Below are 16,688 nucleotides of genomic sequence, written 5' to 3'. Positions count from 1 at the left end.
ACTCTTTTGTTGTTTGTAATTTATTGTAACTTTTTCTTGTCTTTTTTTTAACACATATGTAATTTGTACCATTGTACAAGTACAATGACACTATACTGCTTGAGTTTGGTGATTGAAATAAGAGTTTCATGTCTTATCTGATGTTTTTTTAGCTTATTTCACATTCTCTTGAGGAAAAATGTAATGATTTGAGATTAAACATAATTCTGTGAGTCATTGTAATCACTGGACAAAGTGTAACGTTACTAACCGTAACGTTACTAACCATGATTTTTGTTCCTAATTTTCAAACAAAGCTAGAATGAGAAAGGATATTTAGGGTAGCTATTGCCCTTAAAGCTAGAAATGAAAAAATAGAGTTGATATGTTTCAAGCTATACCAATTTTAGCAAACTTTTCATTCAAAGATGCTCATCAATTTTTCATGTCCTTTTTTTGTAACGTTACTAACCGGCATTAAAAGCAGTTCTTTCTTCTAGAATGTTTCATGAAATGATTTCATTCTTTGCTCTGTTCTACGTCTAGACTAGGTTGATCTCTGGTGACATTAATGAGACTTTACATCCACAGATAGAGAAAGGACTCTTATCTAAATAATGAGAATGTCCCTAAAATGTAACGTTACTAACTGCGGAATTGCCAATATGCTCTATTGCTCTTCCACAAGACAGCGATTTCAAGTTGACCATGGTCAACTAGAAAATTGACAACTTGAAAAAGGACTTGGGCAAAAAACTTACTGCAGCTGACTTACTTTACACAAGTAAAGTGGGTAATATTTCAATGTCACGGTGAAACTGCAAATGCAGTACCAAATCCACGAATGTCATGGGTGGAAACGCTCTTATTTCCTGATTCTCCTTTAAACTCTAACTTCTATATTTTCATTCCAATTCCAAAATAATACTATACCATTAATATAACAAAATACAATATTACAAACATTCGTGAGGTAAACGAATATAAATGCCATTCTGATGTGTACAGATCGAAACTCGTAATCATAATTGTATCGAGGAATTTATCAAACTCGCACCCACCTTCGGACATCCACTGGGACCCAAAAACGTTCCATAGAAGGTTTGGCGGGGCTCGCTCCAAAACTGAGTGCGTGGTTTGGGGTCTGACTGATGCGCAGACACTTCTGCTATATATATATATATATATATATATATATATATATATATATATATATATATATATATATATATATATATATATATATATATATATATATATATATATATATACATATATACATATATACATATATACATATATACATATATATATATATACATATATATATATACATATATACATATATATACATATATATACATATATATACATATATATACATATATATACACATATATACATATACATATATACATATACATATATACATATATACATACATATTACTAAAACTCTCATCTTGTATATTCCCGAAATACAGCCAAAACAGTACACGATAGTGCAACAATTTTAGGACCCCCTTACTCACTATTCGCCTGCGGTGTGCAGTATCAAGTTTTGTTCAAATCGGGCAACAAAAAATATTAAAAAATCAATTCCCGATTCAGTCAAGTACTCTTCGGGAGAATTTGATCAATGCAAACAACCTTGGCGGTATAGTTCATTGGAGCTGTCTTTTTTTTCTTTTTTGAAATGATTTTTTTATATAACCGCTGTCACAGTTTATTCGGGAGAATTTGATCAATGCAAACAACCTCAGCGGTATAGTTCGCTGGAGCTATCTTTTTTTTTTTTTTTTTTTTTCTTCATCAACCGCTGTCACAGTGGGAACCCAACGGGTTCACGGGTCACCTCGTTATATATATATATATATATATATATATATATATATATATATATATATATATATATATATATATATATATATATATATATATATATATATATTGCATTGTGATTGAAAAATGATTGTTCCTCAAAGTAGTAGTTGGTATCCATGTTTTTTTTTTTAATAAAAAAATATTACAATTTTATCTTTAAAGCCTTGAAAAGGATTCATCGGCATTTCTGCTGATTTCAGTAAAGTAGTTGAGCAAATGCTACTTCCCCCTCCCACCCGCCCTTTAATTTAACCTCCTTGACTTTGTGTGTGCTCTTGTAATTGTTTTTCAAATTTCTATCTCTTTTTCAGTCGGTGTAATACTTTTCCTCGGTTTGTGTTAAGATGTCTACTGTAAGCTGTCTTGTCTTGCTTGTGTTGACCAAAATTGAAAATGGTGTTGACGTGGTGATTGCACATCGACTCATTTTGGTGGTGGGCCTTGTGGAAACTTCACTTCTCTTTCCTTTCTTCTCATACCCAACCCAAACATTTGCATTCATTCTTCCAATGTTGCCTTCTTCCGAACTGAGCTGTAACTTTTTTTCTTTTCTTTTGCAGGTTAAGAAGTGTGACAGGTGAGTGTTGACAATTGTCATTTTAGCATGTTTGCTGTCTTTGCTACTGTTGTATGTACTTGTGAGCAGCATGTGCGATGTCCACTCACGGATCACCACGTGCATATGGGTTGTGTGGCCTCAGTAAAACAACGTTAATTGACTTCTGGTTGGATATGTCCCATCACCTGTTTCATGCCCAGCTAATGGTCCCCACTATGTATTTCCTGCCAATGGCAGACAAGATGGTGGCCACAAGTTAGTATTGACAGTTTTAAGTTTATAATGACAATATTAATCAGCGCACCATTCTCGAGAATAATTTACTAGACAAAGGACGCGAGTCATGAATCCCGATTTTAAAGCCTCAGCATGAAACCATGCACAATTCTTTATCACTTCCACCCCCCCCACCCCCCCCAACCAACTTCCACATTCTCTTCAATGTCATTCTTCCCTCCAAGTCTTCAAGACAGCAATTCACCACAATCTCAGACCATTCTCCATCCAAAACAATGATCTTTTGTACCACCTGTTAATTCCAACCCAAGCCCACCCTCTTCCAAATTTCCAATTTTTATCCCCCGCCGCGTGGCAGAAGGGGGCTATTGTTGTCACCCAGGTCGTCCGGCTGTCCATCCGTCCGTCCGGGCGTCAACATTTATCGCTGTGAGTGTGATAACTCATGAATTGTTCACCATATCGATTTGAAATTTGGGTCACACATGTACCACCTGAAAAGGAAGAACCCTGTTGATTTTGGGCGTGGCTGGATCCAAGATGACTGATTGGGGTGGCCATCTTGAAAAAATTTTTTTGTAATAAATGGAAAACCGCTTATCTGATTTCAATTATTTTTGGTTACTATGTTCCTCACCCCTGGGGAACTTTTTCGAGATGATGACCAAATGGTGTCTTGTTTCCAATTCACCTCCCTCATTATCTGGAATATGTATGACCTTTTTCATTCAATGGCAGGGGATTCCCCATCTCTGATGGTATATTTTTCCTTCCTGAGTTTGCTTAGAATGTGTCTTCTCCCACATCTATTGTTTGTCCAAGTCTCCCTTTATTTTGCGACTTGCCGGACACCGACACTGTCTCGTCCTTGGTGCTAATCACCCGAAAGCAATCTACCCTTTTAAATGGCGTGTGCAATTAAAATAGTGATCAGTGCCGTTTGAATGCACCGAGATTAAGTGGTTTTATAGTGTATTGATATGCACGGGGTGGGGATAGAAAAGGAAGCAATGCAGTGCAACAATAATAATTAATCCCTCCCCAAACCAGTGTGATGACTCGAAGAACAGACGGAGTTCCTTTAAATTACCTGGTCCTTAAGGCATCATGCACACCACAGAAGACCGACGATAGATAGAAATTGACAAGACTGAAAATACCGGAGGTTGCTCCCGGCAATACTCGGCGAGTTCCAAGCAGTGACTTGGCCTCTCTAGAACACTCAGGCCGCGATCAGAGCGAGTGAGAGCAGTGAGGGTGGGCGTAGCTTTTTGTATGGGGACAGCCAGCTGTCAGCTGTGCTGTGGGGAACCGCATCAATGCACTTTGCGCAGGCTCTGCAGCTAAGCTCTCTCCACAAGTCCTCCCCGGTGGAGCATGGTCACATCTCTCTTATAGTCGGCCCCACCCGATTTTGTGACGTGCTCAGCCGCTATTGTTTCAGGCCCAGTTCATGGGTGGGCCATCATCCCACTCGACCTGTCACAAAGTGATTTTGGTGCGCTTTGCTGTTATGGTGGCCTTCCTGCCTAAAATTGTCCCTGATGGCCTGTCAGAATGCTTTAAGGCACATTAAGGACAGATTTTGAATACAAGAACATCAAAAAGGGTATGAAGCGAGAGTGGTTTGAGCCAAACGCGTGGGGAAGGTTGACAACAGCTTTCTACGCATAAAAGATGCATATTCTTTTTTGCAATTAAATTCCATCATGCTTATGCTAAATCGTGCAATGTGGGAAATGACAATTGCGATGCTTTGCAAAGTTGCCATCTCGAAGGCATTCCCACAACAATGTAATTGCCTTAAAATCCAGAATCAATGCTCACCTTAACTCATTTGTTCCTCTTTTATCCCACCTCTGGAACCAGCTGCCACATTCTCCTTGATCTCATTCTTCCCTCCAGGTCTTCAAGACAGCTGTTCACCACCATCTCAGATCATCCCCCATCCAAAACTATGATCTTTTATAACCTCGTTAACCAGTTTTTCCTTCCTGAGAATTTGGGTTACATCCATCTTGTGCACCCCCGTGTGTTGTCCTCCAGTCCTCAGTCTTCCCCACATCACATATTTGTCCAAGTCTCCTTCTATTTTGTCCCTCATTCCTGGTGTTGGTGTCATCCCCAACCACTCCCCTTCTGTACTCTTCCTTTTGTTCTGTTATGTCCTGGTCCATTTTCTTCTAGCTCTTCCATGAGCCTCAATATTGTGTACATCAAAAACAAAGGGGAAATACCCCTCATAGCATCTGGATAACATAACCAGGGAACCACTAGTAGACATGGACGACCCACAAAATATGTAATGGAGAAGAAAGTAAATACCGATGGAATTTTTTTTAATTTTTAATGCAGTGAACAAACTTTGGTACAACATGGGTGATAAAGATTGCGGTGAAGTTTCATCGGAATTGTATGTGTAGTTTCTGAGAAGAAAGCAAATACCTATCTTGTGGAAAATGCCAGGGGCATAGAAAAAGCCCCTTTGTCTGGTATGTGTCAAACAATACATAAGAATGGACATTCCATGGCTTATGGAAAATGCCAGATGATAGTAAATGATGCACACTCAAAAATATTTTGTGTGCATGTTGTGCTACCAACCAAGCAATGCTCTAGGAAAGTTCATATAACTGACTCTTATAGCTGTTCATATAGCAGCTCTCACTGACTCTCCAGAAACAGAACTACCAGCATTACTACCACTCTCATAGAAACCCCTACGCACGCCTCCAACCACACCTTTTACATCCATGATACTGGACAGTTTTCATGCCCTGGTGCTGCATATACCTTCGAGCTTGGAAATACATGAATGAATGCACAACACCCTCATCTGATGAAAAGTATTTACGGGTGCATCGACCCGCTTAAAGGAGAGCGTTAGGTGTACGTACATAATTTATAAAGAGGTGAGAAGGAGGGAACACCATGTTCTCTGCTTCACTTTTCTAAATTATCCAAATTATTTTGACCATCACACATCTCCCAGAATATGTGGGCAGGACATTGAGTCTTTCCTTCATGTTCTAATATATTTGAGCATCATAACAGAGGGTTCCATTTCATTCCTCCCCATGCACGTCACGTGACATTATTGATCAGCAACCTCGTTGCTGGTTTTAAAACGTGCTTTAATGTGTCATCATTTGATTTCTATTGTTCGAATGCCTTTAGTGCTGGATGGAAATAATGGTATTTTATTGTCTTTCATGCAGTGGGCTTTGCTGTGCAAAAAAATGAAAGTTATATTGGTGAACTCTTATGCCGACGCAAGGAGGATCAAATGGTGAGAAAGCGAAAAAGGAAAGAGGAAGGTAGGAATGGCTTTCATGTTTTTGATTGGTTATCAGTCTTGATCAGGATTGATGAAGCTCTGTGATTAAAGTGCACACATTGTCACAAACACTTGCTTTCTTAATTGTTAAAAATGTGTGATTAAAAATATCAAACTGAATTGCTTTCCCCATCCAGGTTTAGTTTGCAATTATTATTATTATTATTATTATTATTATTTTAATTTTACAAAGTGCAGTAAATGGATCTTGGACAAGTGAAATGTTTTTGATGACCTCATGCCTTCGATGCAAAAAGGCTATTTTGCTTTTACTTCATCATGTGACTTTCTGTTGATGAAAAAAATATTTTTCAATGTCTGTATGCATTGAATGCAAATCCTGTGGTTTTGTCTTTGAGGCCTTCTTTTTTTTTGGTGCAGCATTAATCATAAAGTGAGCAGTTACTTATTTATTTATTTATTTATTTCTATGTTGATGAGTTGATGGTAACTGGCTTTACAAGAATCAGTTTTGAAACGAATGTTCTATTTTAGAGAACTTCAATGAATTGTAAGTTTTGTCTCATGTTTGAAATTATTGTTTTGGCTTTGTATATACAGAACCTTTATTTTATTCTTAACTTGATACTGCTATGTATGAACTTTTCTCAAAAAAATTCTTTTCGGGTTTTTTTTTCTTTCTTTGTTTATTTTTTATTTTCTTTTATTTTAACCCCCCCCCCCCATGTCTTCCACCAACCCCTTGAAGAAATTGCAGAATTGAAAGGGAAAAAGAAGAAGCGAACGAAACAGAAAAAGAAAGCAATTGAGCGATTAAACAAGGTTGTGGGAGTTGTTGAAACACAAGGCCAGCTGAAGGAAGTAAAAACTGGCGAAGCAGAAAGAAACGAGTTGAGAAAGAAGCGGATGGGTGGTGATGGAGAGGAGGCGGAAGAAGAAGAAGAAGAAAACGAGGCTGAGGAGGAGGCAGAAGAAGAGGAGGAGGAAGAGGAGCATGAGGCAGAAGAGGAGGAGGAAGAGCATGAGGCAGAAGAGGAGGAAGAAGAGCATGAGGCAGAAGAGGAGGAAGAAGAGCATGAGGCAGAAGAGGAGGAAGAAGAGCATGAGGCAGAAGAGGAGGAAGAAGAGCATGAGGAAGAAGAGCATGAGGAAGAGCATGAGGAAGAAGAGCATGAGGCAGAATCTGAGGAGGAGGAAGAAGAGGAGGAGGAAGAAGAGGAGGAGGAAGAAGAGCATGAGGCAGAAGAGGAGGAGGAAGAAGAGCATGAAGCAGAAGAGGAGGAGGAGGAGGACCATGAGGCTGCAGCTGCAGGAGAAGCTGAGGAGGCCAAAGTGGAGGGTTCAGTGCTTTTGGAAGTTGGAAGAGTAAAGAGGGCATGGAAAAGTCAAGAGGGAAGCATTTCTGCAAATCTTCAGGTCAGATTACCAAATGCTGTATTTTCCAAATTGATTGCTTCATCATCATGATGATGATATGGAGGCACTTGACCTTTATTCTTGTTTCTATTTCTTTGTCTTAATTTCTATTTCAAATTTTCTTTGTCTATTTTTATTTCTTCTCTCTTTATCTTGCAGTAAAAGTATGATGCAGAGGACTAATAATTGGGTCAAAATGTCAAAGGGCAAAGTCATGGAAAGTATAAATCGGCCTTGTTAACCTGTCCGCCATGCAGTGCTATACGGCAGGGCTTGTAATTGCTTCTTGCATTCCTTCATTTACCATTTAAGCTCGTATCATTTTCAACAATCCTTTATTTTGGGAATATGGAGAACATTCATTCATAAATTTAAACGTTGTTAATTTATTTAGCTACATGTTTTCATCCAGTTTATTTCAAGTACAAAGCGGCTGTGGATGGGCTTTGCATTTTGAGATGCTTTCGAGCTTGCTCTTGTGTTCATGTTGTCCTCCAAGCCTTAAGGAATGCAGAAAATGACCTGTTCACTCAACGTTTTAACCAACCAATTAATTTTTCTGTCGATGAAGGTTGAAGCTATAAACGTCACTGTCCAAAGCCGATGTTTATGGAAACAGTTGCGAATCCATATTCCATTGCACACTAACCATTTTTATGTTTTGGTCTGTAGTTTCCCTGTGGAGAGATCTTCCTGCTAAACTACTGTCCATGTTTTTCTTCCTGAATGTAGAACACTTTCTTCATTTGAGATTTTTACTTTCACTGTCATTTCATTCATGAACTGTTTGCACTTTTTCTTCTCCATTTGTTTGTTTTATTACCTCCGCCACCGAAGTTGGAAGGAGGTTGTTTTCACCCGTCTGTCTATTTTGTGCAGGATATTTCAAAAAGTTGTGGATGGATCCAGATGAAATTTGTGGGCAGGTTGGGTGTGTGACGAGGATGAACTGTTTCGACTTTGGTGAAGATCCGGATCTGGCTAATATAATTTTTTGAGCGATTCTTCACCATTGAGAGATGGGCCAAAAACGATATATAGCATGATATCTCAAAAAGTTGTGGACGGATTCAGATGAAACTTCGTGGACAGGTTGGGTGTGTGATATTTACGAATTGATTCGATTTTGGTGAAGATCCAAAGTCAAATCTGGAAACGAGAATTATTAATTTTTTTTAAAGTGATTCTTCACTATTGAGACATCGGACCAAAAACGAGATATTGCATGATATTTCAAAAATTTATTGGGCCCGATTATGTTCTCATGGATCAGGCATTGCATGGTGGAGGTATGCGCTCTACCGAGTGCCCTTCTAGTTTCCAACATGTATTTACCATTCTTACTGTCCTCTCTGCCTTTGTTTTGTTAACATGAATGCATCACTCGGCAAACCTTTCCATTTTCATTTGTTTGTTCCTTGTAATTTTCACTTTGTCAACATTTTCACTTTTTTTTTTGTTGTATTTTTTCCCCCTTTTTTCCTTCAGCAATGCAATAGTGAAAAGAGAGTTAAATTTCGACTCAAGAAGAACCAGACCACAGGTAATAATCCTAATTGTTCTTGCACTTTTAATTGCTTCAAAGTTATCTCCTAATTTTGATCAACCTTCAATGTATTTTGGATTGATGAAAGGGGGTGTGCTAGCACTGTCCCTTGCCCTTTTTTTATTATCATTATTTTTTTCCAAGCATTTTTATGCCCATCTCTCTTTGCCCTTTTAAACAAGAAGTCAACCAAATTCTGTAATGGCATCACTTGAAGATCATAGGTCAGCCTTGCAGATTGTGCCCTTTCTGAAGGTTACCAGTCAGCTAGCTTTGTTTTTGTTGGCATTTTAATTGAGATGGGGACTAACTCAGTTTACAGACTAATCTGAATCCTTAATACTGCTGCCTTCAGTGGGATTTGAACCTGCATAACTTTTCCATCCAGTGTCCTTGCCATTAAAACACCAAATGAGCTGTTTTTGCTGCCTTTACCTTGTATTAAAATTAATCTTGGCAATTTGGTGAATTTTAAAATGAAAAATTTGGTGAAAAGAATATTTAAAAAAAAAATAGTTAATTTGGTGAATTTGAGAATTGTTATTAATGTCTTGATGTATAATACAATTTCATTGGCAAAGGAGCAACTGCTTGGTATATTTATCAAATCTTAAAGCTGAGCATGTTATGCCTATATTATGGCCACAGGGTTCGGGTCTCCCATGAGGGGGAAACTAATCCCTCATGTCACCTCAAATTCATGACACGGTGGATTGCTCGGCATTGACTAACGCCAATTGGTCTACTACGTCAACGCAGGGTCTGTCCATCGAAAAGCCGTTTACCTGCTGATGTAATTTTTTTTTCCAATCGGAGAATGTACCAATCGTGCTAATTTGGTTCCAATTTGTGTTAATTGCTGTGGCCAAGCCACCGCTGGTACACCCTGGCCGAAACAAGTCAATTAGTTGGGGAGCTCCAACCCCTCCCCCACCCCCCACAACTACCACAGAGGCGGACAGCGCTGGATCATTTGAAGAAAGGACAATCACGGGCAGATTGAAATGAAATTGTGAATAAGGCAATCTATTTACAGCAAGCAATGTAGGGTATGGGGAAGGAGGGATAGGAGGTTGAGGGCTTTAATGGAATCAAATGGCAACCGGGCCAGTCAAAGGGGAAATGCAATAAAAGGCAATCCATGTGTGTGTTCCAAAAAGAAAAGAAACTGCACAAGCCGCAGACTTAACTTAACCTACTTGTTACCTTCTGGATAACTTGACAGGGTACCCATCAGAGAGAGACACACACAATTAGGAGGGACAGGGTGGTGGCCTCAGCTGACCAATATGTGGAACCGTCGTCCTCCCCTGTGTGATGCCACTCGCTGGAACGGCCCTGACACTGCACTCCACAACCGAGGGTCCACGAGCTCTGTCAGAACTGGCCAGGCGATGGCCACAAGCGCTGCAGATCCCAGCCAACGAACCAAAGCATCTGGGACCAGGGAAGAAAGTGAGAGTGATAAACGGGCAGAAATGTAGAGATCCAGAGCTTCAGGCACAACTTTATCGTCCCAATGGCAGGCGGGGCCGAAGAGCCACACGTCACATCTTCCGAGGCGACCTGAGGCCAGCTATTGGGCCACGTCGGATCTTGCGAGTTGGTCCCATGCCAGTCATTGAGGGATGCCCCTGCAGACCTGCCCATTCTGCTGCATGAAGGGCACTCTGTTGGCCCTTCCGGCTGTCATCGGGAGTGGCACTCCACACTTAACAGGCCCAACGCTGGGAAGTGTGAGCCACGGTGTTTCAGGGAACCTTCATTGTAGAAAGTGATCAGTGTGCCTAAATAGTTTACTAAACAAAATTTTGGAGGAGATATTCTAAACAAGCGTTTGAAAATCTATAAAAAAATGTATGGTCTTCCTGGTCTATATCGAGTCCTTCATGTGCTCACTCTGGGGAATTTGTAATGAAGTTGTCAATAAGGGCCTGTTTTTAGGTCATCTCTATCATCTCAGTAGAGATGACCTAATAACCCCAGTCTCGAAGTCTGTCCGTCCACAATCAAACCGAGTGGAGACAAATAACCAATAGTGGAATGGATAGAGGTCAATGAGACATGCACAACGATCTAACTTTCAAGGTCGTCCAAGGTCGAGGTCAACGTCATGAGGCTGTCAAAGTTGCGAAAATCGTCGATTTCAAATCGTATCTCCTCCCTCATTTATCAAGAGAGATCAAATGTTATTGGTGATTCAGATACTATGGACTATTATCTAGAACAACACGAGCCATTTTTTTTGAAATTTGCTCTCGTTCCGATTTTATAGCCCTTCAAACTTCGTTCTGATTCCCCGGATGGGCTGTTCATAAAGTACGTACATACAAAAATAAAAGTATTAAAAAATTAAGAACCAGAACTCTGAGACAAATACTACATTTGAAGCTTTTATCAGATTTAACTAAAACAATGGAACACAAGTTTATATGCACACTTACTTTCATTTATGACATGAACATTGTCTTGAATGTCAATTTGTACTTTTATTTTCATAAATGACGTGCTGTGATATTAAAATAAAAAGGTAAATTACACCGCTCGGGACTGCATTGTCATGGCTTACAAACATCGGTTCATAAGGAACTGCTGGCTTTGCAAGCGATTAGCGATGTATGAGGGGGGTGGTCACTAGCCTGCATACAGAGAGGGGATGGGTGGTTTTGAAACGCGGAAGTAGAGCGTACATACTTTATGAACTGCCCCTATTCCAGTCTGGTACAGAGTTACTTTCGATCTCTGGCAGAGATGACCGGCACTCCCTCTTGGGGGTATTTTTTATTTTCACATTTGTAAATTAATGATATTTCTTGTCGGGCTGACGTAATTATTTCCATTGTTTATGCTTGTCTTGGTTCCCAGTATGACAAATAGCCCCAATATTATTTGAAAATAGAATTGGATCAGCTCGAAAAGGGTCTGTTCATGTGAACTGACGGGAAATGTCGAAATTGACCATTTTCACACGAGAAGGCTCTTATTGGTGCCGATAAATTCCCTCGAGTCAAATCCGATAGAAAATAAATGTTTTTTCTAATGATATTGCTTAAAAGTTTCTTTGAGTAATAGTAAACGTTCATGCTTGGTACCATCAGGATTTGGGAACTGATATGACTCTGCTAGCAAATTGGGTTTGGCCAGTGAAAATCTCCACCGGTCAGTCACATTTTGCATTTCAGTCAATAGTTTAGACTAATAACATGGCAATTAAATTGTTGTTGGTTATATAATCAAATACATTGGGAGTGATTAATCTGACCAAGTACCATTCCCTTATTTTCCCCCTATTGGGGAAAATATCATCCGATGAAAATTTCTCCACCGGTCCGTCACATTTTCAGAAAGGTGATTTTTCTGTGTAATTCCTGTTATTTTCCATAATAAATGCTTTTGATTATATTGCGAAGTTTACTGATAGCATTGATGCAGTATTTTATTCAGGTTATCATTTCTGGACAATTTTGGGTTTTTGACCCTTCAAATGACAGTCATCGATGAGCTGACAGTCATTTTAAACAATGGTTCACATAGCATTATGAAACAATGGTACAAGCTATAAAACCCTGAAACTACAATGTTTTTGTCCTGGACCAATCATTACAGCTGACTTTATTGTTGTTTAAGCTGAAAACCTGCATGTCAGCCTGACCAAATCAAAAAATCCAACCCTATCTTGAAAATGATGACATTTTGTGATGATCAATCCTTTTTATAAACTTTTTTTTGCAAAATGTTCAGTGAATCTTGTATTTTTTTTTCACTGTACATGAAAATAGATTTTTTTTTCACGACTTCTGAAACAATTTGGCTCACACTTGGCTGCTTTGACCCAACATGAGAAATCGCAACTTTTACCCCCATGCACCTGGGGAAAGCCCCACGTCCAAAAATGTCCATGGCACAAAGCCAGGAAATGGGGGCAATTATTGCAGGGGGGCTATGTCGTGTCCTGATCCAAAGAGCGGTCATATTCAGGTGGAGGGAATGAATGGAGATTCAGGAAACAAAATACAGTCCTAGTCCATGGGCCCAGGCATATATCGGTACCATCTGAGGAAACCAAACTTTAGGGCTACTAAGTTATTGGTAGGGACTATATGATTATTTCAATACAGTATGTGATAACCGTTCCAGAAGAGCAGCTTAGTGTATTAATTTATCATTTTTATCATTTTACCATTCTGAGATATTGACGTTTTGGAGGGGAAAGAAAAAAACCAAGGACCACTGGGAGGAAGTGGCAGAGCTGAAGTCCACGCAGGAGGAAGCAGACACCCGAATGCTTCTGCATGCTCTGCATGCAGCAGAGGCTGGGTACAAGGCTGTGGTGATCACTGCCGAAGATACAGATGTCCTCGTGCTGTGTCTTGCCTTCAATAAGGACATCCCATGCCCTGTGTATCAGAAGTGTGGTACGCAAACCCGCACACGGTTCCGAGACATTGACAAGCTTGCTAGATCGATGGGAGACAGTCTGTGATGCCCTGGTTGGACTACACGTGTTCTCCGGTTGTGATACAGTCGGTGCCTTTGCAGGCCGGGGAAAGATGGGCGCCTTGAAGCAAATGAAGTCGGATAAGACCTACCAAGAGGCCTTCAGTCAGCTCGGTCATTCATGGGAAGTATCCACCAAGCTCTTTCAGAAGCTGGAAGAGGTCACCTGCCACATGTACGTGCCGTCTACCAAAACCACAAAAGTCAATGAACTTCGACATCAACTCTTCTGTGCCAGACGGGGAGAGATAGAGTCCAGTCAGCTTCCACCATGTGAAGACTGCCTCTTCATGCACGTCCTCCGTGCAAACTACCAGGCTGCTATTTGGAGGTGCTGTCTGCAATGCCAACCCTATGTTCCAAGTCCCAAGGGTTGTGGATGGACCACTGATGATGACGGGAAGCTGGCCATCGAGTGGATGCAGGGTTCTCCAGGATGCAGTGTTGCAACTGCTTTCCTGCAAGTGTGGACGGTCGTGCAAACTCCCAGACTGCACGTGCCTTGCCAATAGCCTGAAGTGCACTGACATGTGCAAGTTGCGAACCTGCAGCAACCAGCCCGCTGATGTCGAGGAAGAGGTTGTAGACCTCGAGGACTGTGATGCTGATAACAGTGATGAAGACTAGACTACTGATCCACGGTGTGAATGTTTTGGCACAATCACATGGACATTCATGGCTGCAAATATGCATGAGTAAAACATAGTACATAAACATGCTACAGTAGCGTGGTGAAATTTGGGTTATCCGTAAATTTCACATTTTGGACGCTTGTTGGAACTCGGGTCGGGGAAGGGCAATTCCTATAACTGTGGTAAAAACTTGTAAAATGTTCATAAATGTTTTCCTCATACAACATGTGCATGTTGTAGGCTATTGCGGCTCAGTAGCACTACCCAGGGAACTTGTATGACAATATTATAAATTAAAATGCACTGAAAATCACTAATCAGCAACATTTTGATAGGCTCTTATTGTTCGCCGCTTTCTGCCATAAAGCAAATTCTGCCTTCAGGAATGACAGGATTATTCGGATGGTATAAATAAAGCATTTCAGACATGTATTTGTGGTTTGCAGTTCATTCAAGCCCCATGTGGAAACAGCAATTGCATCATTAGTGAATGTTTCTGAGTTTGCCTTTTCGCTTTCATTATGCGGAGGGTGGGTATATTCCAGAGATGGTAACTACCAATAAGCTGCCAGTCTGTAATGGTTATCACATCAAAATATGATATATATATATATATATATATATATATATATATATATATATATATATATATATATATATATATATATATATATATATATATACACACACACACCAATTTAAAAATCATAACTAGGATTGGTTTCCTTAGATCAGCGTTTCTCAACCTTTCATGGCCCCCCTACTGAGTCGCTTAACATTCGTGGTCCCCTGCCCTTCAATAAAAGATGCAGATTTCGTTTTCTGAAATTTGTTTACTCAGTCTTAAAAGATATATCAAAGTAAACATTTTTCTAAGCAATACAATCAATGAGACACTAGCTGTTGGGCTTGTCTGACGAGGCCTCTTATGTCCAGCTCCGTCTTGGACACAGCAAGGCGAATTTCGTTCCCAATGTCAAGACGGTTTCTGGACTTCGTTTTAATGGTCGCTAGGTCAGAAAATCCAGATTCGCAAAGATATGTTGTGGCGAATTGAATGAGCATTACGGATGCCTTCTTGCTGAGTAGTGGATACGCATCCTGAACAGACAACCAGAAGGTGGAGTGGTCTTCTTTGTTACTGAAGACCAGCTTCATTGCTTTTGAAACCTTCAACTCTACCAGCTCCTCTGCTTCGTCTTCAGTAGGTTCAATTTTGGTGTTAAACGGGTCTTTGTGCCACAGAACATCCAACGGCGCATCGTCGAAATACGATTTTAACTCAGCGGAGAGATTGTCGAGATGTCTAGTGATGCAATCTTTGATGCCAACGGGAAGCTCAATCCTCTGAGTCTGCAGGTGCTCGTCCAAGAAAGGAAACGAGGCAGTGGACCCCGGCCTTGATTCGTGCCTGCCACACTTCCATTCTCGCAGACAGTCTGGCAAGCTTGTCTTGAACGTCACTGACTGTCACATCACGGCCTTGCAAGGACTGGTTCATTTCGTTGAGTCAGCCGAATATATCGGCCAGGGAGGCGAGCATCATGACGAACTCTTCATTGTCGAAGTGGACATGGAGGTTGTTTTCGTTGTCTCGCAGGAAGATTTCCACCTCAACCCGGAGTTCATACAGCCGAGAGAGGCATTTCCCCCTTGATAACCAACGGACTTTGGTGTGGAACAGTAGTCCAACATGTTCCGCTCCCATTTTGTTGGCCAGGAGTTGGAAGAGCCGATGATTTTTGGCCTTCGCACGAATGAAGTTGATCACTTTGACCGCGACGTCCACGACTTCCAGCAAACGAGGCGGAAGAGTCTTTGACACAAGAGCGTATTGGTGTAGCGAACAGTGGGAGGACGTCACTTGGGGCCATTCGTTCTTCACAAGCGTGACGAACCCTCCTCTGACGCCGACCATCACTGGGGCACCATCAGTACAAATGTGCTTGAAATTCTGCTAACCGAGTCCATTAGCTTGGAAAAAAAAAAAAGAGTCCACAATAGCTTAGATATCTGCCGCTGTCATTGTGGTTGGTAAGGTATTGCAGAACAAGAACTCTTCCTTCATCTTTCCCTTTCTCTCGTAGCGAGTGAAGGCGATCAACTGGCTCTCCAGGGCGGAGTCGGTAGACTCGTCTAATTGAAGGCAAGCCTGGAGCGTGCTTTGTTTGATTTCGGAGTAAACTTGACGGCACACATCAGCGGCCATGTCGTCAATACGTTGTCGGATCGTGTCATTAGAGAGCGAAACTTGCTGGATCTTCTTTTTCGCCTCTGGTCCGATCTTCAATTCCACCATTTTCTCTGTACATAGCTTGATAAGGTCCTCAGCAATAGTGTGCGCTTCTTGCACTTTGCAATTCGGTATGCCACTTCGTAGCTGGATTGAAGAGCAGGTTTTTCTTCTGGCCGGAATCCAAATTTGGGAAGTGTCGCTTCACGGTCACATCGTGATCGTTTCGCAGACAGAGCGTCAATATTATCTTCCTTCCTTCCGGGATGCATCTTGTCGCGATGGTTTGAAAGTTTGGAAGAACGTAGTGACTCATTTGACATCACGACCGAGCAGTGCAGACATTGCGCGCAGTCCACGCCATCTCGACTGACATTCGTGAATCCAAACTTGACATCGCTGTCATTC

The 16,688-nt window shown here is 40.8% G+C and overlaps 1 protein-coding gene across 6 annotated transcripts in view; it reads left to right on the top strand.

Moving 5' to 3' along the window:
* LOC147030148 (uncharacterized) overlaps window positions 1–16,688 on the top strand; it is a 66,358-nt gene that overhangs the window by 17,007 nt on the left and 32,663 nt on the right. For 2 of the 6 annotated variants that reach the window (XM_085873887.1, XM_085873885.1), the window contains exons 11-14: window positions 2,423–2,439; window positions 5,877–5,975; window positions 6,705–7,372; window positions 8,861–8,915. In XM_085873887.1, coding sequence (XP_085730013.1) covers window positions 2,423–2,439; window positions 5,877–5,975; window positions 6,705–7,372; window positions 8,861–8,915 — 839 coding nt within the window. Of the gene's footprint in view, window positions 1–2,422; window positions 2,440–5,876; window positions 5,976–6,704; window positions 7,373–8,860; window positions 8,916–10,143; window positions 13,074–13,107; window positions 13,408–13,457; window positions 14,480–16,688 lie in introns of those variants that run through there. The other 4 variants (XM_085873884.1, XM_085873881.1, XM_085873882.1 and 1 more) reach the window with 4 other exon arrangements.

This window comes from Eptatretus burgeri, chromosome 3 (genome assembly GCF_056783735.1).
Source record: "Eptatretus burgeri isolate ZD-2024b chromosome 3, Ebu_testis_v1, whole genome shotgun sequence".
Lineage (NCBI taxonomy): Eukaryota > Metazoa > Chordata > Myxini > Myxiniformes > Myxinidae > Eptatretus > Eptatretus burgeri.
Note: the sequence above shows the minus strand (reverse complement) of the source record. Positions and strands in the feature narration are given on the sequence as shown.